General features: G+C 41.3%; 2 protein-coding genes across 6 annotated transcripts in view; one reads left to right on the forward strand and one right to left on the reverse strand.

Moving 5' to 3' along the window:
- Nucleotides 1–19,782, reverse strand: part of LOC110527971 (ataxin-7) — a 54,483-nt gene extending 34,701 nt beyond the window's left edge. For 2 of the 4 annotated variants that reach the window (XM_090241138.1, XM_090241140.1), the window contains exons 1-2: nt 19,614–19,782; nt 3,645–3,744 (exon numbers count right to left, since the gene is read on the reverse strand). The gene's annotated coding sequence lies outside the window, so the exon portion shown is untranslated. Of the gene's footprint in view, nt 1–3,644; nt 3,745–18,817 lie in introns of all 4 variants that reach the window. The other 2 variants (XM_036983463.2, XM_021609622.3) reach the window with 2 other exon arrangements.
- On the forward strand, nt 19,762–25,788 carry thoc7 (THO complex 7). Of its 2 annotated transcripts, none has more exons than XM_021609627.3 (8): nt 19,762–20,387; nt 20,807–20,927; nt 22,700–22,827; nt 22,958–23,044; nt 23,225–23,282; nt 23,404–23,470; nt 23,802–23,871; nt 25,580–25,788. In XM_021609627.3, the coding sequence occupies exons 1-8, from the start codon at nt 20,369–20,371 to the stop codon at nt 25,636–25,638; spliced, it is 609 nt and encodes a 202-aa protein (XP_021465302.1). In that variant the 5' UTR covers nt 19,762–20,368; the 3' UTR covers nt 25,639–25,788. The 2 variants fall into 2 exon arrangements, with proteins under 2 accessions (XP_021465302.1, XP_021465303.1); XM_021609628.3 differs by having other exon boundaries at nt 19,781–19,944.
- Nucleotides 25,789–26,068: the final 280 nt, after the last annotated feature.

Here is a 26,068-nt window from a genome sequence, read left to right on the forward strand (position 1 = left end):
GTCACATACACATGGTTAGCAGATGTTAATGCGAGTGTAGCGAAATTCTTGTGCTTCTATTTCCGACAATGCAGTAATAACCAACGAGTAATCTAGCTAAAAATTCCAAAACTACTACCTTATACACACAAGTAAAGGGATAAAGAATATGTACATAAAGATATATGAATGAGTGATGGTAAAGAGCGGCATAGGCAAGATGCAGTAGATGGTATCGAGTACAGTATATACATATGAGATGAGTATGTAAACAAAGTGGCATAGTTTAAAGTGGCTAGTGATACATGTATTACATAAAGATGCAGTAGATGATATAGAGTACAGTATATTCGTATACATATGAGATAAATAATGTAGGGTATGTAAACATTATATTAAGTAGCATTGTTTAAAGTGGCTAGTGATATATTTTACATCAATTCCCATTATTAAAGTGGCTGGAGTTGAGTCAGTGTGTTGGCAGCAGCCACTCAATGTTAGTGGTGGCTGTTTAACAGTCTGATGGCCTTGAGATAAACAGCTTCTTTCAGTCTCTCGGTCCCAGCTTTGATGCACCTGTACTGACCTCGCCTCCTGGATGATAGCGGGGTGAACAGGCAGTGGCTCGGGTGGTTGTTGTCCTTGATGATCTTTATGGCCTTCCTGTGACATCGGGTGGTGTAGGTGTCCTGGAGGGCAGGTAGTTTGCCCCCGGTGATGCGTTGTGCAGACCTCACTACCCTCTGGAGAGCCTTACGGTTGTGGGCGGAGCAGTTGCCGTACCAGGCGGTGATACAGCCCAACAGGATGCTCTCGATTGTGCATCTGTAGAAGTTTGTGAGTGCTTTTGGTGACAAGCCAAATTTCTTCAGCCTCCTGAGGTTGAAGAGGCGCTGCTGCCTCTTCAGTTTGTCTGTGATGTGTACGCCGAGGAACTTAAAACTTACTACCCTCTCCACTACTGTTCCATCGATGTGGATAGGGGGGTGTTCCCTCTGCTGTTTCCTGAAGTCCACAATCATCTCCTTAGTTTTGTTGACATTGAGTGTGAGGTTATTTTCCTGACACCACACTCCGAGGGCCCTCACCTCCTCCCTGTAGGCCGTCTCGTCGTTGTTGGTAATCAAGCCTACCACTGTTGTGTCGTCCGCAAACTTGATGATTGAGTTGGAGGCGGGCGTGGCCACGCAGTCGTGGGTGAACAGGGAGTACAGGAGAGGGCTCAGAACGCACCCATGTGGGGCCCCAGTGTTGATGATCAGCGGGGTGGAGATGTTGTTACCTACCCTCACCACCTGGGGGCGGCCAGTCAGGAAGTCCAGTACCCAGATGCACAGGGCGGGGTCGAGACCCAGGGTCTCGAGCTTGATGACGAGTTTGGAGGGTACTATGGTGTTAAATGCTGAACTGTAGTCGATGAACAGCATTCTCACATAGGTATTCCTCTTGTCCAGATGGGTTAGGGCAGTGTGCAGTGTGGTTGAGATTGCATCGTCTGTGGAACTATTTGGGCGGTAAGCAAATTGGAGTGGGTCTAGGGTGTCAGGTAGGGTGGAGGTGATATGGTCCTTGACTAGTCTCTCAAAGCACTTCATGATGACGGAGGTGAGTGCTACAGGGCGGTAGTCGTTTAGCTCATTTACCTTAGCTTTCTTGGGAACAGGAACAATGGTGGCCCTCTTGAAGCATATGGGAACAGCAGACTTGGATAGGGATCGATTGAATATGTCCGTAAACACACCAGCCAGCTGGTCTGCGCATGCTCTGAGGGCGCGGCTGGGGATGCCGTCTGGGCCTGCAGCCTTGCGAGGGTTAACACGTTTAAATGTTTTACTCACCTCGGCTGCAGTGAAGGAGAGTCCGCATGTTTTGGTTGCGGGCCGTGTCAGTGGCACTGTATTGTCCTCAAAGCGGGCAAAAAAGTTATTTAGTCTGCCTGGGAGCAAGGCATCCTGGTCCGTGACTGGGCTAGTTTTCTTTTTGTAATCCGTGATTGACTGTAGACCCTGCCACATACCTCGTGTCTGAGCCGTTGAATTTTGATTCTACTTTGTCTCTATACTGACGCTTAGCTTGTTTGATTGCCTTGCGGAGGGAATAGCTACACTGTTTGTATTCGGTCATGTTTCCGGTCACCTTGCCCTGATTAAAAGCAGTGGTTCGCACTTTCAGTTTCACGCGAATGCTGCCATCAATCCACGGTTTCTGGTTTGGGAATGTTTTAATCGTTGCTATGGGAACGACATCTTCAACGCACGTTCTAATGAACTCGCTCACTGAATCAGCGTATTCGTCAATGTTGTTGTCTGACGCAATACGAAACATATCCCAGTCCACGTGATGGAAGCAGTCTTGGAGCATGGAATCAGATTGGTCGGACCAGCGTTGAACAGACCTCAGGGTGGGAGCTTCTTGTTTTAGTTTCTGTCTATAGGCAGGGTGCAACAAAATGGAGCCGTGGTCAGCTTTTCCGAAGGGAGTGCGGGGGAGGGCCTTATATGCATCGCAGAAGTTAGAATAGCAATGATCCAAGGTTTTACCAGCCCTGGTTGTGCAATCGATATGCTGATACAATTTGTGGCCTGCTGGAGGTCATTTTGCAGGGCTCTGGCAGTGCTCCTCCTGCTCCTCCTTGCACAAAGGCAGAGGTAGCGGTCCTGCTGCTGGGCTGTTGCCCTCCTACGGCCTCCTCCACGTCTCCTGATGTACTGGCCTGTCTCCTGGTAGCGCCTCCATGCTCTGGACACTACCCTGACAGACACAGCAAACCTTCTTGCCACAGCTCGCATTGATGTCCCATCCTGGATGAGCTGCACTACCTGAGCCACTTGTGTGGGTTGTAGACTCCGTCTCATGCTATCACTAGAGTGAAAGCACCGCCAGCATTCAACAGTGACCAAAACATCAGCCAGGAAGCATAGGAACTGAGAAGTGGTCTGTGGTTATCACCTGCAGAACCACTCCTTTATTGGGGGTGTCTTGCTAATTGCCTATAATTTCCATCTGTTGTCTATTCCATTTGCACAACAGCATGTGAAATTTATTGTCAATCAGTGTTGCTTCCTAAGTGGACAGTTTGATTTCACAGAAGTGTGATTGACTTGGAGTTACATTGTGTTGTTTAAGTGTTCCCTTTCTTTTTTTGAGCAGTGTATTATACTTTCATGTTGGTCTATGCAGTTGTTATACCATATGAATTTGGAGCTACAGCTTATGGCACAAACGGGTCTTCCGTGCATCAGAAGGCATTGACACAACGGGGGCCAATGCAGTTCTTCAGGTGTCAAGGATAACTTTGTGACACTCCATCCCGCTTTGACCTTCTGACAGACTCATCTGGTTCATGGAACCAACATGACCCACGGGGTTCGAACCCAGGTTTATGGTGCAGCAGAAGACAGCATCAGTCTAATAAGTTAAGGCATTGTCTTCAGGTCTCAGCCTAAGTTAATCATGTCCAAGCTTGGTCGTCATACCACTTGTTACATTTACTAGTGTAGTATCAATATCTTATTGAGATTTTGTAATGAAATGGCCGCTGAAAAAATGCAGACCTGAGAGTAGAGTCTGATTGTAGATATGTTGCAGGACTGTGGAGTGAGTCTCAAGATTGATGTGTAGAATTTGAGTAGAAATACAGGGTATTGTGCTTACTGAACACTTACCTTGTCAAATGTGGAAAAGGGAACACAATCTTAACTGGATCAGTAAAACCTCATCGGTTTGGGTGATCTCTGGTCGCTCCACACAAGTTGTGGAAGGAATCTGGTTGAGATAGAGAAAGAGACGGGTGGGAAACGTTAGTATTAGGTTCATTGTTTTCCTTGTCTTGATGCCGTAATCACTGTTTAAGGAATTACAGTGTTGTCTGTCTGGAAGATAACGCCGCCTCCAATGCTCCTGGTGGATCTGGCTGTGGCTCTGTGCTCGGCAGCTTTCAAGCTAGCACATGAGCTACTTATGGAGCTCCTCGCCGCAGCAGAGTAATCCAATCCAATAAGCACTATCCCTGGTTAACCACTCCAGAGCCCTGCAGTTTGCAGCGCAATAATCCCTTTCAAAGATTAGGATAAAAACAAAACTAAAATCATTTCCCCATTAAAATATTTTTTGAAGGTGGTGGGGGTTGGGGGACTTGAGCCATCAAACTTAATTTAACTGGACACAGGAAACCAATTCTTTCCACAAGAACAACTGTCGCAAACTGTAGGCTATTAATGTACCACACATTAGCCTAATGAGACCGCAATAAAAATTTGAAAAATTAAATACAGAACAGTAATAACAATTAGGCCTACCATTTTTGTTTTTTTTACACAAAAGCATTGTAAATATCAGTATGCCCAGAACTAACTTCAATAAAAAAATGTTTACCATTGTAGGCTACTCATCAATTCAACACAATGTGAATAATGAAAACACTATTACAAAGATGTGTGAGATGTGTTAGCTAATTGAAGTTTATAATTTAAAAAGGAAAACCCTTTTGCAATAATGTTAGCACAGCTGAAAACTGTTGTGCTAATAAAAGAAGCAATAAAACTGGCCTTCTTTAGACTAGTTGAGTACCTGGGGCATCAGCATCTGTAGGTTCGATTACAGGCTCAAAATGGCCAGAAAACAAAGACCTTTCTTCTGAAACTCGTCAGTCTATTCTTGTTCTAAGAAATGAAGGCTATTCCATGCAAGAAATTGCCAAGAAACTGAAGATCATGTACAACGAAGTGTACTACTCCCTTCACAGAACAGCACAAACTGTCTCTAACCAGAATAGAAAAAGGAGTGGGAGGCCCCGGAACACAACTGAGCAAGAGGACAAGTACATTAGAGTGTCTAGTTTGAGAAACAGACGTCTCGCAAGTCCTCAACTGGCAGCTTCATTAAATAGTACCCACAAAACATCAGTCTCAACATCAACAGTGAAGAGGCGACTCCGGGATGCTGGCCTTCTAGGTAGAGAACATTATTTTGCCCATCTTTATCTTTTCTTTTTATTGGCCAGTCTGAGATTTGCTTTTTCTTTGCAACTATGCATAGAAGGCCAGCATCCCGGAGTCGCCTCTTCACTGTTGATGTTGAGACTGGTGTTTTGCGGGTACTAAGAAAGTTCTTTGTTTCTTACTATTTTGAGCCTGTAATCGAACCCACAAATGCCGATGCTCCAAATACTCAACTAGGCTAAAGTTTTATTGCTTCTTTTAAAACAGGACAACATTTTTCAGCTGTGCTAACATAACTGCAAAAGGGTTTTCTAATGATCAATTAGCCTATTAAAATGATAAACTTAGACTAGCTAACACAACGTGCCATTGTAATACAGGCGTGATGGTTGCTGATAAATGGGCAAGTGTACGCCTATGTAGATATTCAATTTTATTTAATCTGCCGTTTCCAGCTACAATAGTCATTTACAACATTAACAATGTCTACACTGTATTTAAGATAAATTTGAATGTGCTTTTCTTTCAAAAACAAGGACATTTCTAAGTGACCCCAAACTTTTGAACGGTGGTGTGTATATATATACAGTGCCTTGCGAAAGTATTCGGCCCCATTGAACTTTGCGACCTTTTGCCACATTTCAAGCTTCAAACATAAAGATATAAAACTGTATTTTTTTTGTGAAGAATCAACAACAAGTGGGACACAATCATGAAGTGGAACGACGTTTATTGGATATTTCAAACTTTTTTAACAAATCAAAAACTGAAAAATTGGGCGTGCAAAATTATTCAGCCCCTTTAGGTTAATACTTTGTAGCGCCACCTTTTGCTGCGATTACAGCTGTATGTCGCTTGGGGTATGTCTCTATCAGTTTTGCACATCGAGAGACTGAAATTTTTTCCCATTCCTCCTTGCAAAACAGCTCAAGCTCAGTGAGGTTGGATGGAGAGCATTTGTGAACAGCAGTTTTCAGTTCTTTCCACAGATTCTCAATTGGATTCAGGTCTGGACTTTGATTTGGCCATTCTAACACCTGGATATGTTTATTTTTGAACCATTCCATTGTAGATTTTGCTTTATGTTTTGGATCATTGTCTTGTTGGAAGACAAATCTCCGTCCCAGTCTCAGGTCTTTTGCAGACTCCATCAGGTTTTCTTCCAGAATGGTCCTGTATTTGGCTCCATCCATCTTCCCATCAATTTCAACCATCTTCCCTGTCCCTGCTGAAAAAAGCAGGCCCAAACCATGATGCTGCCACCACCATGTTTGACAGTGGGGATGGTGTGTTCAGCTGTGTTGCTTTTACGCCAAACATAACGTTTTGCATTGTTGCCAAAAAGTTCCATTTTGGTTTCATCTGACCAGAGCACCTTCTTCCACATGTTTGGTGTGTCTCCCAGGTGGCTTGTGGCAAACTTTAAACAACACTTTTTATGGATATCTTTAAGAAATGGCTTTCTTCTTGCCACTCTTCCATAAAGGCCAGATTTGTGCAATATACGACTGATTGTTGTCCTATGGACAGAGTCTCCCACCTCAGCTGTAGATCTCTGCAGTTCATCCAGAGTGATCATGGGCCTCTTGGCTGCATCTCTGATCAGTCTTCTCCTTGTATGAGCTGAAAGTTTAGAGGGACGGCCAGGTCTTGGTAGATTTGCAGTGGTCTGATACTCCTTCCATTTCAATATTATCGCTTGCACAGTGCTCCTTGGGATGTTTAAAGCTTGGGAAATATTTTGTATCCAAATCCGGCTTTAAACTTCTTCACAACAGTATCTCGGACCTGCCTGGTGTGTTCCTTGTTCTTCATGATGCTCTCTGCGCTTTTAACGGACCTCTGAGACTATCACAGTGCAGGTGCATTTATACGGAGACTTGATTACACACAGGTGGATTGTATTTATCATCATTAGTCATTTAGGTCAACATTGGATAATTCAGAGATCCTCACTGAACTTCTGGAGAGAGTTTGCTGCACTGAAAGTAAAGGGGCTGAATAATTTTGCATGCCCAATTTTTCAGTTTTTGATTTGTTAAAAAAGTTTGAAATATCCAATAAATGTCGTTCCACTTCATGATTGTGTCCCACTTGTTGTTGATTCTTCACAAAAAATACAGTTTTATATATTTATGTTTAAAGCCTGAAATGTGGCAAAAGGTCGCAAAGTCCAAGGGGGCCGAATACTTTCGCAAGGCACTGTATATATATTTATTTATTTATACACTATGAAATAACACACATATGGAATCATGTGGTAAGCAAGTGTTAAACAAAGACCAATTCCATATTATGGCAAGAACAGCTCAAAAAAAGCAAAAAGAAACAAATCAGATATTTGACCGGTGGAAATCTGTCCTTTGGTCTGATGATTCCAAATTTGAGATTTTTGAGGCCAACAACCGTGTCTTTGTGAGACTCAGAGGAGGTGAACGGATGATCTCTGCATATGTGGTTCCCACAGTGAAGCATAGAGGTGGTGGTGTGATGGTGTGGGGTGCTTTGCTAGTGATACTGTCTGATTTATTTAGAATTCAAGGCACACTTAATCAGCATGGCTACCACAGCATTCTGCAGCGATATGCCATCCCAGCTTGTTTGCGCTTAGTGGGACTATCATTTGTTTTTCAACAGGACAATGTCCCAACACACACCTCCAGGATGTGTAAGTGCTATTTTACCAAGAATGAGAGTGATGGAGTGCTGCATCAGATGACCTGGCCTCCACAATCACCCTTGCTCAGCATATGTGGGAACTCCTTCAAGACTGTTGAAAAAGTATTCCAGGTGAAGCTGGTTGAGAGAATGCCAAGAGTGTGCAAAGCTGTCATCAAGGCAAAGGGTGGCTACTTTGAAGAATCTCAAATATAAAATACATTTCGATGTGTTTACAATTTAATAATGATGATTCCATTATTGTTATTTCATAGTTTTGATGTCTCCACTATTATTCTTCAACATAGAAAATAGTACAAATAAAATAGTACAAATAAAAGGAAAACCCTTGAATGAGTAGGTGTCCAAATTTTTGACTGGTACTAATATACAGTTGAAGTCGGAATTTCACATACACCATTGCTAAATACATTTAAACTCAGTTTTTCCACAATTCCTGACATGTAATTCTAGTACAAATTAGGTCATAGGTCAGTTAGGATCACCACTTTATTTGAAGAGAGAGAGAGCATACTGAATAGAGAAGTGTATTGGCCATGCAGCATTTACGGTGATACAGCCTCAGCAGACGTCAGGGCGTTCATACTTCTTGCGCTTCGTGGAGCAGAGCTGTTGTCAAAGAAGTGAGTTTGTGTTTTCTACAGGATGTACCGCCCCCACCTATAGTCAACCAATCATATCAATGCAGAGTTATACAGAGCCCTGCGCAATGTTACAACATTTGGGAGGTGCATGGCGATGTGGTACAGAGTTTGATTTGGCCTCTGGCCTCTCACACTCTCCATATGGTGCCTCTAAGATATATAGAGTTGAAGTCGGAAGTTTACATACACCTTAGCCAAATACATTTAAACTCAGTTTTTCACAATTCCTGACCTGCAATCCTAGTAAAAAGTCCCTGTTTTAGGTCAGTTAGGATCACCACTTTATTTTAAGAATGTGAAATATCAGAAAAATAGTAGAGAAGTATTTATTTCAGCTTTTATTACTTTCATCACATTCCCATTTGTTCAGAAGTTTACATACACTCAATTAGTATTTGGTAGCATTGTCTTTAAATTGTTTAACTTGGGTCAAACGTTTCAGGTAGCCTTCCACAATAAATTGGGTGAATTTTGGCCCATTCCTTCTGACAGAGCTGGTGTAACCGAGTTAGGTTTGGAGGCCCCCTTGCTCACACACGATTTTTCAGTTCTGCCCACAAACTTTCTATGGGATTTCTTCTGACCGACTGGAATTGTGATACAGTGAATTATAAGTGAAATAATCTGTCTATTAACAATTGTTGGGAAAATGACTTGTGTCATGCACGAAGTAGATGTCCTAACCGACTTGCCAAAACTATAGTTTGTTAACAAGAAATTTGTGGAGTGGTTGAAAAACAAGTTTTAATGAGTTTTCAACCACTCCACAAATTTCTTGTTAACAAACTATAGTTTTGGCCAGTCGGTTAGGACATCTACTTTGTGTATGACACAAGTCATTTTCCCAACAATTGTTAATAGACAGATTATTTCACTTATAATTCACTATCACAATTCCAGTGGGTCAGAAGTGTACATACACTAAGTTGACTGTGCCTTTAAACAGCTTGGAAAATGCCAGAAAATGATGTCATGGCTTTAGAAGCTTCTGATAGGCTAATTGCCATCATTTGAGTCAATTGGCCGTGTACCTGTGGATGTATTTCAAGGCCTACCTTCAAACTCAGTACGGCTTTGCTTGACATCATGGGAAAATCAAAAGAAGTCAGCCAAGACCTCAGAAAGTAAATTGTAGACCTCCACAAGTCTGGTTCATCCTTGGGAGCAATTTCCAAACGCCTGAAGGTACCACGTTCATCTGTACAAACAATAGTACGCAAGTATAAACACCATGGGACCACGCAGCCATCATACTTCTCAGGAAGAAGACGTGTTCTGTCTCCTAGAGATGAAAGTACTTTGGTGTGAAAAGTGCAAATCAAATCCAGAACAACAGCAAAGGACCCTGTGAAGATGATGGAGGAAACAGGTACAAAAGTATCTATATCCACAGTAAAACGAGTCCTATATCGACATAACCTGAAAGGTCACTCAGCAAGGAAGAAGCCACTGCTCCAAAACCGCCATAAAAAAAGCCACTGCACATGGGGACAAAGATCATACTTTTTAGAGAAATGTCCTCTGGTCTGATGAAATAGAACTGTTTGGCCATAATGACCATCGTTATGTTTGGAGGAAAAGGGGGAGGCTTGCAAGCCGAAAAACACCATCCCAACCGTGAAGCACTGGGGTGGCAGCATCATGTTGTGGGGGTGCTTTGCTGCAGGAGGGCCTGGTGCACTTAACAAAATAAATGGCATCATAAGGATGGAAAATTATGCGGATATATTGAAGCAACATCTCAAGACATCAGTCAGGAAGTTAAAGCTTGGTCGCAAATGGGTCTTCCAAATGGACAATGACCCCAAGCATATTTCAAAAGTTGTGGCAACATGGCTTAAGGACAACAAAGTCAAGGTATTGTGGGCAGAACTGAAAAAGCATGTGCGAGCAAGGAGGCCTACAAACCTGACCCAAAATTCACTCAACTTATTGTGGGAAGCTTGTGGAAGGCTACCCGAAATTTTTGACCCAAGTTAAACAATTTAAAGGCAATGCTACCAAATACTAATTGAGTGTATGTCAACTTCTGACCCACTGGGAATGTGATGAAAGAAATAAAAGTGGAAATAAATCATTGTCTCTACTATTATTCTGACATTTCACATTCTTAAAATAAAGTGGTGATCCTAACTGACCTAAAACAGGGCCTTTTTACTAGGATTACATGCCAGGAATTGTGAAAAACAGAGTTTAAATGTATTTGGCTAAGGTGTATGTAAACTTCCGACTTCAACTCTATATATCTTAGAGGCACCATATGGAGAGTGTGAGAGGCCAGAGGCCAAATCAAACTCTGTACCACATCGCCATGCACCTCCCAAATGTTGTAACATTGCGCAGGGCTCTGTATAACTCTGCATTGATATGATTGGTTGACTATAGGTGGGGGCGGTACATCCTGTAGAAAACACAAATTCACTTCCTTGACAACAGCTCTGCTCCACAAAGCACAAGAAGTATGAACGCCCTGACGTCTGCTGAGGCCGTATCACCGTAAATGCTGCATGGCCAACACACTTCTCTATTCAGTATGCTCTCTCTCCCACCAATTTGTGCACATTCATTGTCTCATAACTGCATTGTGTAAATTCTTTGTTAGTGTATATCAATTCCCCATTACATATTTCACCAGTAGTACATTTACCGTTAATTCCTATAAATGTCTAATCTAAAATGTTTTACTTTGGTTACAGTCATTTATGTTCATGCCTTCAATATTATTATTTGTCATCCCCTTCTCATTGTCGGAGTGGACACATTGTTTGCAGAGTGCACAACCTATGCTACACTTGTGAGAAACCATTTTTAGTTGATTTTATTCCATTTGGGAGTTCGTCAATTTAGTCATCTTTTGTTTGGAGCACTCCTGTCAAATGTTGAGTTAAGACTCACATGCATAGAAGTAGACCTATAGAAGTATATAGTCTCGTTATTGTCATTTTATTACTTTTAATTTAATTGTTTACTTTAGTTTATTTAGTAAATATTTTCTTAACTGCATTTTTGGTTAAGGGCTTGTAAGTAAGCATGTCACGATAATGGCTATTCGGCTCATGTGACAAATCAACATTTATTTGATTATAGGCTATCTGGCCTGCACTTAAATGTAGACATATAAATGTACCCATTTGGGGATCTGATAGTATTTTTGATTGGCTTAACACACCATCACCAATGATCTGGGGAGCTCCTCAAAGGAATGTTTTCTTCACCTCAAACTGCAAGCAAACAAAGTCTGTTTTTTACATCCATTGAGAATGATTTGAAAAATCTTCCCAGTTCTCTCCCTTTCGATAACCACTCAGCGTGAAAGGGAAACATATCATGCTCTGATCCAGTGGAAATGTCATAAGAGAGGCCTACCCGATTACTTCTTATCAGTGCTAGACTTGGACTAAAATATTTTCCGGTACTTATTTTGGGTGCTGATACTGTTTATATTAGGTGCAGGAACTCAATATTTTGGAGCTAATATTCTATAAGAGGAACAGGAGCTCAAGCAGTAGAACATTTGAGGTGCCAGTACTCAGCTCCGGTGAGTTCTTGCCCAAGTCAAGCACTGCTTCTTATCCCTTGTGCAAATAGACAAGCTTTGGGCTGGACCCAAAGTTAATAGTTGATACAATGTTTAAAGTTTGTTGCAAACAGCCCATGTGTAGCCAATGTGATTTATAGGATATTTATTTTATCAGGTTATTTTCTACATGCAGGTTGCAATGTTGTTGTTGTTGTTTTTATTTGTTGGCTTTATGTAGACTACTTTGACAGTCTGCAATATAAGTTACTTTTAAGGTTTCTCATTTTCATTTGGAAAGAATTTTGAATAACCACATGACAATTATTTTGAGATATGAAGACTTAATTATAAATTAAATTGTTTCACGAAAATGTCGATGTCGAACAAAAGCGAGGAGAATAGTTGGGTCAGGCTAGATTTTTTTCTCTTCTAATGCCCTCGAGGCATTAGTCTTATTTCATCAAACCGTAAGCTCAATGCACATACTTGATTTTATGAAAACACATAGGGTGTGTCTATATAATGGAAAAATACATGTTAAAAATGTTCTACCAATCGATTGGTCAAAAGAACAGACGACTTTCAGTCAACCAAGTTTTGTGTTGTTATTGGGGATTGCCCTAAAACACGATGAGATTTAGAGCACTGTTTGTTACAGTGACAATAATCTGGATTCATTTCCACTATAGCTGGGGGTGGGGGGGGCCAAGAGACCTGAGGTGGCAGAACGGAGTGCTCAGGTTGGGGTGTAGGGTTTGAGCTGAATGTAGGGAGGTGCAGTTCACCTTGCTGCTCCGTAGGCAAGCACCAGGTCTAGAAGTAGATCCGTGCTTCGACTGGAAGCCAGTGGAATGGGCGGAGGAGTGGGGTGAGATGGGACAACTTGGGAATGTTGAATACCAGGCGTGCTGCGGCATTCTGGATAAGTTGCAACGATTTGATGGCACAAGCGGGGAGCCCAGCCAACAAAGAGTTGCAGTAGTCCAGACGGTAGATGACAAGTGTCTGGATAAGGACCTACAATGCTTCCTGTGTGAGGAAAGTTCATACTCTATGGATGTTGTAACATGAACCTACATGAGCGAGTCACTACTTTGATGTTTGCAGAGAACGATCAGGTGTTTTCTAGGGTCACGCCAAGGTTCTTGGCGCTCTGGGAGGGGGACACCGTGGAGTTGTCAACTGTGATGGAGAGGTCTTTGAGCGGGAAGACCTTCCCCTGGAGGAAGAGCAGCTCCGTCTTGTTGAGGTTGAGCTTGAGGTGGCGGGCCAACATCCAAACTGAGATGTCTGACAGGCACGTAGAGATTTGTGTTGCCACCTGGGTGTCAGAAGGGCGTAAGGAGAAAATAAGTTGAGTGTCATCTGCATAGCAGTGATCGGAGAGATATCATTTGTGAAGATATGAAGGAGCCGAGTGACTTGGTGGATAGAGAAAAGAGGAAAGGACCTAAAACCGAGCCCTGGTGTGAGAGGACCTGGTGCAGACATAAATCCTCTCCACGTCACCTAGTAGGTGCGACCTGCCAATATGAGACGCCCAGCTCTGAGAAGGTGGAGAGGAGGATCTGTTGGTTCATGGTGTCGAAGGCAGCAGATAGATCTAGGAGGATGAGAACAGAGAGTCAGTCATGTCAGAGTATAGTGCCTCCATGACACAAAGAAGAGCGGTCTCCGTTGAGTGAGCCGTCTTGAAGCCTGACTGGTTAGCGTCAAAAAGATTGAGAGTGGTAGTCATAGACAGCACACTCAAGTGTTTTGGAAAGAAAAGAAAGAAGGGATACCGGTCTGTAGTTTGATGTCAGAGGGGTCGAGTGTTGGTTTCTTGAGGAAGGGAGCGACTCTGACCATCTTCAAATCAGAGGGCACGCAGTCAGTGGTCAGGGATGAGTTGTTGAAGTGAGGAATAATATAAATTATAATAATAATAATAATAATAATAATAATAATAATAAATGCTATTTAGCAGACACTTTTATCCAAAGCGGCTTACAGTCGTGCGTGCATACATTTTACGTATGGGTTGTCCCGGGAATCAAAACCACTACCTGGTGTTACAAGCGCCATGCTCTACCAATTCAGCTACAAAGGACCATGGGAGGTCTCCAGAGATGATCTGGAAAAGGGAGGAGAGTAAAATATCAATGCGTTGGGTAGTTCTTTGTGAGTGGGACCAGTGGACTCAATAGGAGTCGATGAGAAGCGGATGTCGTCAACCTTCTTTTCAAAGTGGCTGACAAAGTCGTCCACAGAGGGAGGAGGGACGGGAAGGAGGAGAAGAGTTTCCTAGGGTTAGAGGCAGAAGTGATAGAAAGTGGCTTTAGCAGCAGATACAGAGGAAGAGAAGGTAGAGAAGAGGGAGTGGAAGAATGTCATTTTCTTCCATTTTCGTTCAGCTGCACATACTAGTGAGGCCTGTACACGTCCTTAAATCACAATATAGACCTAGGCTACATAACGACTTCAACTAGCCTAGGTCTACTAGGCTAAGCGTAGTAGAAGGGCTGGGTGATATATCAATTTCATTTTATGAAACCAAATGTATATTTTAGCACAATGTTCCAAATGCCTGTATCACAAGAATATAGTTTCTCTTAATTTTTTTTATGAGCATTCTCTCTTTTTGGTATCGTCTCCTTTGCTCCTTCTGTACACTTTCTCAGTCACACACACCAAGCTCCTCCCTCTGCCAATCACAACAACGAAAGAGAACTTCTTCCTCTCTAACAGCAAGCGGTTTAAACTCGCTATTTGCATTTGAGGTTTTGGTCCAACAGAATAGGTCATATGGACACAGAAAACACATTACTGTAATAGAGGAGAGGTTATCCTTTTTCATGTCTCAACTCCCAAAAAGTAGAACAGAGAAGACCCTACAAAAAACAAGCTTATCAATTAACATGATTGTGTAAAATGAATGCTCAGTTTCTGTCGCTGCTACCTGTACCGCGCAGCATTTTAGCCACAGACTGTCATGTGCTAGCTGTCTAGTCTGTGTTTTATAAATGTGCAATGAGCAGAACATTGGAAACTTGTTCTCATTCTGACAAATATGCATCTTCTTAACGAGGTAGGCCACTTGACTTCAATATATAAACAAAGTGAATAGGCTGTTGTTGAAACAGTTGAAGACAGACAGGAGGGTGTATTCATAACAGTTCAACCGTTCCACCTTGTTAGCAAGCAAATAGATCCAAGTTGGCTAGATATTAAATATAAAGATTAACTGGTTACTCACTAGCACGTGGGCTTGTGCTTGAGAGATTGGTTATGAGAGCTGTGTACATTTTTTCTATAATGCCTGCTACAAGAAGTTGGTCATTACTAGTGGATGTGCATTATGCATGGTTCTGGTTACATTTGTTTAAAAAAAACATTTTCTTTGACAGATCAGTGATTATTGGAAGAAAGCAGGTTAGTGAATCTTATGGATGTGGGAGGCTTATATTTAGTATAGGTATCATTTTAGATGCAGTCTATTGACGTTTATGCAACAAAGCTTATTTCGAGAAACCAAACATATTTTTTTATTTAAAGATATACATCATGAATTGTCCATACGTCTATAAAAAAAAAAGTAATAAAAAGTATTATTTAAATTTAAAAAAAATAGAGTTACGATTTTTAGGGCATATCGCTAAGCCCTACATAGTAAGGAACATAGTGTAGGCTCCATTAGCAATGATAGGAGAGACCTTATCTCGTGGTTTTGTATGGCTCAGTTGGTAGAGCATGGCGCTTGCACCACCAGGGTTGTGTGATCAATTCCCGGGTCACCCACATGTAAAATGTATGCAGGCATAACTAAGACTCTTGATAAAAGCATCCGCTAAATGGCATATATTATTATTAGAGGAGTTATGCCTAGTTCATTCAAAAGCCACATTTTCCAAATTATACAACTAGCAAGTAGGCCTAATCACTTTGAAATCCAGAGAGCCAGAAAATGCCAAGGTTAGTTTGTTTATTTACTGGTTAGCTAGCATTAGCTGCATTAAGTCTACACGCAAATTAATAGTGAGTCACTTGGGTCGTTCCACCTCTAAAAGCACAAGAAAGAGGATTTGACACACATCTCAGATTGTTCTGAAATCATTTTGGTTATGAGAAACATAAGATTAGCATTCATTTGATATTATTTCGATTCAAATATAACTTGATCTCTAAGAAATTAGCCTAATAGATTGCACCCAAATTGGCAATTTTAATTCATATGATTCATGTCATATTCAATAAATATCCAATTTGGACCAAACCTCTTTCAAAACAATGAGTTAGACATGAGGAATCCAAAGCAATGTCAAAAGCCACCCAGGGACTCCCACACCCACAACGAGTATGTAGTTGCGGCTCAGAGTACTGTTTCTTCATTCTATGTATTCTCAGTGAATTTGGTGATGTTTTTTTCCCCTTAGTCATTTAAGTTGTTAGGTTTATGTCCCATCCTACCACCTGATGTCACTATGTCCTAACCACTAGATGGTGCTGCTTCCCTCTATTAGGTGAAAAAGGTTTTAAGAAATACCCACTTCAAATGTTAAAGGGCTATTTTTACCCTGTAAGCAGCCTATGGACAAGTTATGACAGCAACCCATGCTTTGGGTTCGTTGGCCACTGTGTCAAATTCTAACTTTTTAGCATTTGTGGCAGAAATCCAATGCAAGTCAATGGTACCTATATTAGTATTTTCAAACTTCATTTTTTAAATTTATTTAACCAAGTAAGCTAGTTTAGAACAAGTTCTCATTTACAACTGCGACCTGGCCAAGAATAAAGCAAAGCAGTTCGACACATACAACAACACAGAGTTACACATGGAATAAACAAACATACAGTCAATAATACAGTAGAAAAATAAGTATATATACAGTGTGTGCAAATGAGGTAAGATAAGGGGGGTAAGGCAATAAATAGGCCATGGTGGCAAAGTAATTACAATATACCAATTAAACACTGGAGTGATTGATGTGCAGAAGATGAATGTGCAAGTAGAGATACTGGGGTGCAAAGGAGCAAGATAAATAAATACAGTATGGGGATGAGGTAGTTGGATGGGCTATTTACAGATGGGCTATGTACAGGTGCAGTGATCTGTGAGCTGCTCTGACAGCAGGTGTTTCACGCTAGTGAGAGATGAGTCTCCAGCTTCAGTGATTTTTGCAGTTCGTTCCAGTCATTGGCAGCAGAGAACTGGAAGGAAAGGTGGCCAAAGGAGGAATTGGCTTTGGGGATGACTAGTGAGATATACCTACTGGAGTGCGTGCTACGGGTGGGTGCTGCTATGGTGACCAGTGAGCTGAGATAAGGCGGGGCTTTACCTAGCAGAGACTTGTAGATGACATGGAGCCAGTGGGTTTGGCAACGAGTATGAAGCAAGGGCCAGCCAACGAGAGCATACAGGTCGCAATGGTGGGAAATATATGGGGTTTTGGTGACAAAACGGATGGCACTGTGATAGACTGCATCCAATTTGTTGAGTAGAGTGTTGGAGGCTATTTTGTAAATGACATCGTCGAAGCCGAGGATCGGTAGGATGGTCAGTTTTACGAGGGTATGTTTGGCAGAATGAGTGAAGGATGCTTGATTGCGAAATAGGAAGCCAATTCTAGATTTAATTTTGGATGATTGGAGATGCTTAATATGAGTCTGGAAGGAGAGTTTACAGTCTAACCAGACACCTAGTTATTTGTAGTTGTCCACATATTCTAAGTCAGAACCGTCCAGAGTAGTGATGCTGGATGGGCGGGCAGCAATGGGTTGAAGAGCATGTATTTAGTTTTGTCCATAGACTGCATACAGAGTACGTAAACAAATATGTCATTTTGTAATTGGGGTCAACTATCCCTTTAACATTGAGGGGGCGGATTATTAAAATAAATTTAAAAATCACCAAAAAGCAGGAACAGCATAATCTCATGGTCAGAACCTGGTAATATCAGGAGGTAGGATGGGACATAAGCCTAACAACTTCAATGACTAATTTCTCTGAACAGGGGGAAAAAAACATCATCAAATTCACATAGAGTACATTACATAGAATGAAGAAACAATACTCCGAGCCGCAACTCTACACTACTTGTCAGCCAACTGACAAGTAGTGGGGTTGGTGTGGGATTGGTGTGGTGTGGGGTGGGGTGTGGAAGAGTCCATGAGTGGCTTTTGACCATTTCTTTGGATTCCTCATGTCTTACTCATTGATAGAAAAGAGTTTGGCCCAAATAGGATGATAGGTACTATATTTATTCAATATTATATTCATCCTATAAAATTGCCAATTTGGGTGCAATCAATTATCTTAATTTCTCAGATATCAAATAATACTTCAAGGGCCTCCCGAGTGCCACAGTGGTCTAAGGCACTGCATCACAGTGCTAGCTGTGCCACTAGAGATCCTGGTTCAGGATCAGCTGCAACCGGAAGACCCATGGGGCGCCGCACAATTCGCCAAGCGTCGTCCGGGTTACGGGAGGGTTTGGCCAGCCGGGATGTCTTTGTCCCATTGCACTCTAGCGACTCCTGCGGCAGGCTGGGCGCATGCACGCTGACAAGGTCACTAGTTGTATGGTGTTTCTTCCGACACATTGGTGCGGCTGGCTTCAGGGTTAAGCGAAATTAGGGACAAAAAGGGATTACATTTTTTTTTATATATATCAACAAAATAACATTGCAGGAATGCTAATCTTATCTGTTTCTAACTACAGAAACGATTTCAGAACAATCTGAGATGGTGGGTGACATGGTGCGAAACCACTTGTTAACTTGATGCTATCTATTAGCTATCTAGTAGGTCAAATGTATTATTTTATAAATTACATGTTTGTGTCAAAATAATGAAAAAGATTTGCAGCAACAGGAACAAAAAATATTAAGCCTGTTTTACACAATGTCTTTAGGCTACTTTTGGTTTGGTTTGTCAGTTACACTAATCAAAAACCAACGCACACTAGAATCATGCAAATGACTGTCCATATGAACCACACAACAGTGGCACATAGCATAATTTACGCATAATTTACACTCCATTGAGACAAGCTTAAAAGTAACATCATACTTACTCATGTTTAATAGTGGCTCATCGAGGGGAAAAAAGAAAAAATGACACTTGTCATCTGACAGCTGATGGTGGCATTGACATTGTACTGTGAAGTGCACATCCCTCAACGATTATGTTCACAAGTTCAACAATTTGTCGAATTACCCTACATTTGCACCAATTAATTAAAGTTAGCTGCTAAAATAAGGCACAAAAAAACTAGTTGGCCAAGTAGCCAACAGCTTGCCAGAAACAGAAGTTAAACACGTTCACGTTATGTCTATGTGAAGTTAACTAGTTAGCTAAACAACATAGCTATATGGTAGCTAGGTATTAGTTGAACCAATATCTGGGCAGAGGAGATGATGAACTCGTCATATGCATCGTCTCCTCTGCCCAGATACTGGTTCTGGTATTAGTATATTAGATACTAGTATTATATTAGTTAGGGACTGTACTTGCATCTCAGACTGACACCATGGGCAAATTGACAGTTGCCTAGCTAACGTTAGCTCTGGGAATGTTGGATTCCAGATTGCATCACTTAAAACCAAGTGAATAACATGACATAACTCATGACATAACTACAGATTCAAACACAAAATATATCATCTGACTGTGAAATTAGCTGTAAAAGATGCCCATCTCACCAAAATGTAGCTAATTTTGCAATCAATCGAAGAGCGTCTAACATTAGCGCTAGCCCAAGTAAGCTTGCTAGCTAGCTAGCTGGCCAGCCATGTCTTCCAATGAAGCTGGCAAAAGCACAGCATAAGTAATTAACAGCCTTAATAGGAACATTATGTATTTGCACTTACAAGGGTCCTGGACGTTGGAGGTGCAAATATGATGGCAGATAGGTGAAAATCTGTTGAATGTGGCAGATATTAAAGTAAGAAGATCGTGAAAAAAAGAACGAATGCAATGCTCACTGACTGTGGAGGTCTTTACCAGGTGCTTCCATGTCTGTTTACCAGAATGCATTATGGGACGCAGACGTCACTCCACCAGCACGCACGTCGCTGCGCTGCCAGCACGCGGTTTCAAAGATCTGAAACTGGTGCCATTTTGTGTCTCGTCAAAGGGGCCAAGTAACAATTTTCAGCAAAATAAATGCACCGTAATGGTGAACGAAGAGGGCAGTTTCATGTGAGTCGCATGCTGTCACAATTAACACGAGGCCTTCTGACCAATCCGTGTCTTTTTTTATATGTTTTATAAAGGTGGGGCATTTCCAGTAGCCTTGTTTATTGGTGCCACAGAGTTTCCAAACTTGTCTTTGTTGGATCTTTCAAGAACTGGGAACTCGGAAAAAACGAGGTCAAATCATGGCGCCAGTGATCTTCAGCTCTGAGTTCTAAGAAGATGCCCGAGTTTCTGACTAGAATTCCGTGTTGGATGGCCGTTCACATCGATTTTTCACAGTCGGAGTGTTTTTTTTAACGAGTTCCCAGTTGTCTTGAGCGCACTGACGTCGAAGATTTCCGAGTTCCCACGTCGGAGTTGTTTTAGCGCAGCATATTTCCTTGAACAAGTAACGTTTTATTCAAAGAAGAAACTTCGTGCTGGGCAAATGGGTGCAGTAACTGATGGTAATATCGTTAATCGTTTGATATTACCCAATGTGTTGAAATTGGTTTCTTAATCATGAAGCACATACCTGTCTTAAATAATTCTGCATCTTTGAAATTTACATTTTAATATTTTATTGAAGGCCTCAGCTACATTGTTTGGCTAGCTACCGTTACATGTATTTGTTAGGTATGCAAGCTAATGTGCTAGCTAGTGAATCATTGTGTTCAGTATTTCATGAGTACGTGGTGATCGGCGCTACATATCTCTTGTGTTTGGCTAACTACATAATTTTACATAAGTGTCCATGTCGGACCTTTTTTGAGTTTGTCATGATCAACCAGTGTGAATGTAGTTTAGCAGCCATGAAGCTAAAGTTAGCTTGCAAAGATTGTAGGTCTGGAGGTCAATGTGCTCATTGCGAACTTCTCCATTACAGACGAAGTTATTCGAAAACGTCTTCTCATTGATGGAGACGGAGCTGGAGACGACAGACGTATCAATGTTCTGTTGAAGAGCTTCACCAAATGGTGCAATTCAACTGGGTCTCCTGAAGAAGGGTAAACGTGACTGCTCTGCCCTGTGTGATACGCCGTTGTTTTTACTAGCTAACGTTAGCTACCACCAATCATTGCTTTCAAGGAGAGGTTGATTTGACTGACAATGTTTATGTATTTGTGTTTTATTTAACATTTTATTCTAACAGTAGACATATTGAGACCTAGGTCTCTTTTTCAAATGCACCCAGTATAATACAACACGAATATACACATCATATGGTGGCTAGATGTAAAGCACAAATAGAACCGCACAAATCACTAAGAAAAACAGTTGGATTCCTCCACAAATAAGTCCCAAATCAATACTTTAAATTGCCTAAACAGCACCAGAACATCAAGATGAAATGTCTTCTTGAATTTTGTTCCAGCAGTATGGGGCATTAAAACTAAAAGCAGATTTACCTAGCTCGGTGGAGAACCTAGGAACCTCAAGAGTTAACCAATCCTGTGAAGTGGTTTGGTAATTCTGTCCACACTTCAACAGCTAAGTTCGATAAGGTGTATGTTTTTGAAGAAGGTCCTTGTAAACAAAAAGGAGTAATGTGGAGATCTACGGGTCTTTAGTGAAGTCCAGCCAACCGTTTGATGCATTGATGAATATTAAAACTGTAACAAAATAAAGGGCACTATGCTTCCATTCAGCCGCAAGAGCATAAGGTATGTCGGGAACTGATGTTTGGCGATTAGGCCTGGCACGCAGTCAGCTTTCCAATTCATCCAATATGTGTTTGAAGGGTTTTATGTCATGTTTCTGTGCAAGCCAGTCAAGTTCTTCCACACCAATCTCGACAACCCGTTTCGGTATGGACCTGGCTTTTTGCACAGGGGCATTGACATGCTGAAACAGGAAAGGGTATTCCCCAAATGGTGGCCACAAGGTTGGAAGCACAGAATCGTCTAGAATGTCATTGTATGCTGTAGCATTAAGATTTCCCTTCACTGGAAATAAGGGGCCTAGCCCAAACCATGAAAACAGCCCTCAACCATTATTCCGCCTCCACCTAACTTTTACAGGTGGCACTATGCATTAGGGCAGGTAGCGTTCCCCTGGTATCCGCCTAACCCGGATTCGTCCGTCACACTGCCAGATGGTGAAGGATGATTCGTCACGCCAGAGAACGCGTTTCCACTGCTCCAGAGTCCCATGGCGGCGAGCTTTACACCACTCCAGTTTGTGTGTGGCTGCTCGGCCATGGAAACCCATTTCGTGAAGCTGCTAACCAACAGTTATTTTGCTGTCGTTTCTTCGAGGCAGTTTGGAACTTGGTAGTGAGTGTTGCAACACTTCAGCACTCGGTGGTCCTCTTCTGTGAACTTGTGTGTCCTACCACTTCGCTGTTGTTGCTCCCAGAGGTACACTTCCACTTCACAGTAAAATCACTTACAGTTGACCGGGCTAGCTGTAGCAGGGCAGAAACTTGACAAACTGACTTGTTGGGAAGGTGGCATCCTATGACAGTGCCACGCTGAAAGTCACTGAGCACTTCAGTAAGGCTGTTCTACTGCCAATGTTTGCCTATGGAGATTGTGTGCTCAATTTTATATACCTGTAATCAATGGATGTGACACAAATAGCCAAATCAATTAATTTGAAGGGGTGTCCACAGTTTTGTGTGTGTATATGTATATATGACACCATTGGTCAATCTGTTAAAATTGAATTCGATTCAATTTTAACAGATTGACCAATGGTGTTTGACTTTCGTTGATGTTTACATCAACTGTTATGTAAACTATCTCAAAGTGAAATTGTAATGTATTCCTCTTTGCAGATTCACACAGTACCAGAGGATGTTGGGTACATTGGCACAATGTGAATTCTCAATGGGGAAGACCTTGTTGGTGTATGACATGAACCTCCGGGAAATGGAAAACTATGAGAAAATATACACTGACATTGGTGAGAGAAATGGCATCTCAGTCCTTTACACAAGGGTTCCCGTTCCTGGACTGAGTTAGGCAACCCTGCATTACACTGTTCTACTGTCAGAACTTATAATCACGCCATATTTGATTCTCTTTCTCTTCAGAACAAAACATCACATCAGCACATGATAAAATATCAGAATGCAAAAAGGAGATCCAGAGGGCAAAGAGAATACGAAAGAATCGTCAAGGTGAGGTTAACCCGGGTTCACTTAAATATGTATTAAAGTGCAAGATGGCTATATACATTTTGGGGAAATGATCTATTGTTTTAACTTGCACAATTTGATTAGTCTTGTGTCAATACTTTTAGTACAGGAATCTGGTACTGGAGTAAACTTAAATGTCGCTGGTGTCCTTTAATTTTGCAGAGTATGATGCACTGGCAAAGGTCATCCAGCAACATCCAGATCGCCATGAAACACTGAAGTGAGTGTACGGCCTCTTTTCTCTACATGTTTTAATGGAGGCAGCCAACATGTACAGGTATACATGCACATGCCGATATTCATTTTAAATGTGATCTTTTTTCATTTTTTTTTCACCACAGGCAGTTGGAGGCACTTGACAAAGAGCTCCAGCAGTTGTCTCACATCAAAGAGAATGTGGAAGATAAGGTAGGCCTGTTTCCTGTGTTTTATTTGACTTTCTTATCGACTAATCTGTGCCCCCGCACATTAATTTTTGTACAGGTACACCCTGTATATAGCCTTGTTAATGTTATTGTATTGTTGCTCTTCAAGAAATCATTATTTTTTTACTTCATTTTATTTTAGTAAATACTTAACCAACAATGCAGTTTAAAGAAAAATAAGTGTTAAAGGGCTTGTAAGTAAGCATTTCACTGTAAGGTCTACACCTATTATTAGGCGCATTTGACAAATAACATTTGATTTAACTATAGATTTCTATGGTGTTTTCTGAATATATTGTCTGTTTGTCCCTCAGCTGGAGTTGAGGAAGAAACAGTTCCATGTGCTCCTCAGTACCATCCAGGAACTACAGCAGACACTGGAGAGTAAGTATGACTGTTGCCGTTGTGCTCTGGGCTATGGGTATGCTGGACTGTGTGGCGATCATTATACAAGGGGTGGGTCTGATCCAGAATGTTAATTTGTTAACTGCATTCCAGACGGTTTCTATTCCAAAGGTTACCACCGGCTAAATCGATGACGTTAAAATGCTATTTACTCTGTTCCATCAGACTGCGCAATCCACTGTCTCGACAGTCCAGCCATTCACTTTATGAACTTTATAAACTCTGCACTTTAAAAAGCATCTAGACATTCTCACATTTTAGACTAACATCTAGTTTTCAACTTTGGAGATTTCTATAAACCTTGCTGTCTCTCTGACATTTGCAACATTGTTTCAATATTCAAATTCAATCTCCAGATGTCCCATAGTAATGAATGTGTCGGGATCAGGCAGGCAGCTTTCGTCAGCCAGTCGAAATCACGAAGCATCATCATTTTTATGGCTGTTCGCTACCGGTCAAAAGTTTTTGAACTCCTACTCATTCAAGGGGTTTTCTTTATTTTTACTCTTGTATACATTGTAGAATAATAGTGAAAACAAACTGTGAAATAACACATGGAATCATGTAGTAATCAGAAATGTGTCAAATAAATCAAAATATATATTTTATATTTTGATATTCTGCAAATAGCCACCCTTTGCCTTGATGACAACTTCACACACTCTTGGCATTCTCTCAACCAGCTTTGCAACCATGAAGGCCTGATTCTCCTCTGAACAGTTGATGTTGAGATGCGTCTGTTACTTGAACTCTGAAGCATTTATTTGGGCTGCAATTTCTGAGGCTGGTGTCTCTAATGAACTTATCATCTGCAGCAGAGGTAACTCTGGGTCTTTCATTCCTGTGGTGGTCCTCATGAGAGCCAGTTTCATCATAGCACTTTATGGTTTTTGTGACTGCACTTGAAGAAACGTTCAAAGTTCTTGACATTTTCCTGGTTGACTGACCTTAATGTCTTAAAGTAATGATGGACTGTCATTGCTCTTTGCTTATTTGAGCTGTTCTTGCAGTGGTGTAGACTTGGTCTTTTACCAAATAGGGCTATCTTCTGTAGATCCCCCTACCTTGGCACAACACAACTGATTGGATCAAATGCATTAAGAAGGAAAGAAATTCCACAAATTAACTTTTACCAAGGCACACCTGTTAATTGAAATGCATTCCAGGTGACTACCTCATGAAGCTGGTTTAAAGAATGCCAAGAGTGTGCAAAGCTGTCAAGGCAAAGGGTGGCTATTGGAAGAATCTCAAATATAAAATATATTTTGATTTGTTTACATTTTCTTGGTTACTAGATTCCATATGTGTTATTTCACAGTGTTGATGTCTTCACTATTATTCTACAATGTAGAAAATAGTCAAAAATAAAGAAACACTTGAATGAGTAGGTGTTAACTTTTGACTGGCAGTTTTGTATGTATACACTATCAATAGAAAACAGGTCAAACGAAGTGCAGTTAGTTTGCGGTCTTTCTAGCTTCAGTTTCATTAAATGTCACCTAGAAAACAGCGTAGTGCAAATGCAGCTACTTTGCTCTTCTGGCTGCACTTTTTGCCGTGACTTCGTCTCAGGCCTAACACCAGTACCAATATATATCCTCCAAACACCAGCTTCAGGCATTATTACGTAAGCGATTTGAGATCCACTACCCTTCTGTAATTATGTTGATGGATTTTGTTTTGTCAGATGATGAGAAGTCAGAGAATGATGACGCTCAGGAAAGCTCCATGGAGAATGGAGAATGAATTCATCTCGGCTGTCAATGTAATTTAGTTAGGTACAATTTTTTTGATAATGCTTTGCATTTGAACAATGAAGTTTCACTTTAGTTGACATTTTGTTTTTATAATACCTGTATGTATTTTTGCTGAATAAAGTTGTCAATTGCTCTTCCACATTCTCTCTTCATTAGAATGTCAGTGGGGTTAGGGAAGCTGTCACTGGGTGGGAGTGTAGCCAGGGGATGTTGTTTTCCTATATTCACCTTGGCACTAACATGACTTTGGTTTGAGGATCCTCTCACAAATGTATATGTATCCACCAGGGTTTGGAACCGGTTCAGGGAACAGAACCAAAAACCGGATAAGCACGTTTTTCAAGATATGAAACCTGGAACAGAAGTTCCAAAACAGAACTGCTATTTTAAAAGTATGGGAACTGTTTTACGTTCCAGGC

The sequence above is a fragment of the Oncorhynchus mykiss genome, chromosome 7 (assembly GCF_057628025.1).
Source record: "Oncorhynchus mykiss isolate SJ-2025 chromosome 7, ASM5762802v1, whole genome shotgun sequence".
Lineage (NCBI taxonomy): Eukaryota > Metazoa > Chordata > Actinopteri > Salmoniformes > Salmonidae > Oncorhynchus > Oncorhynchus mykiss.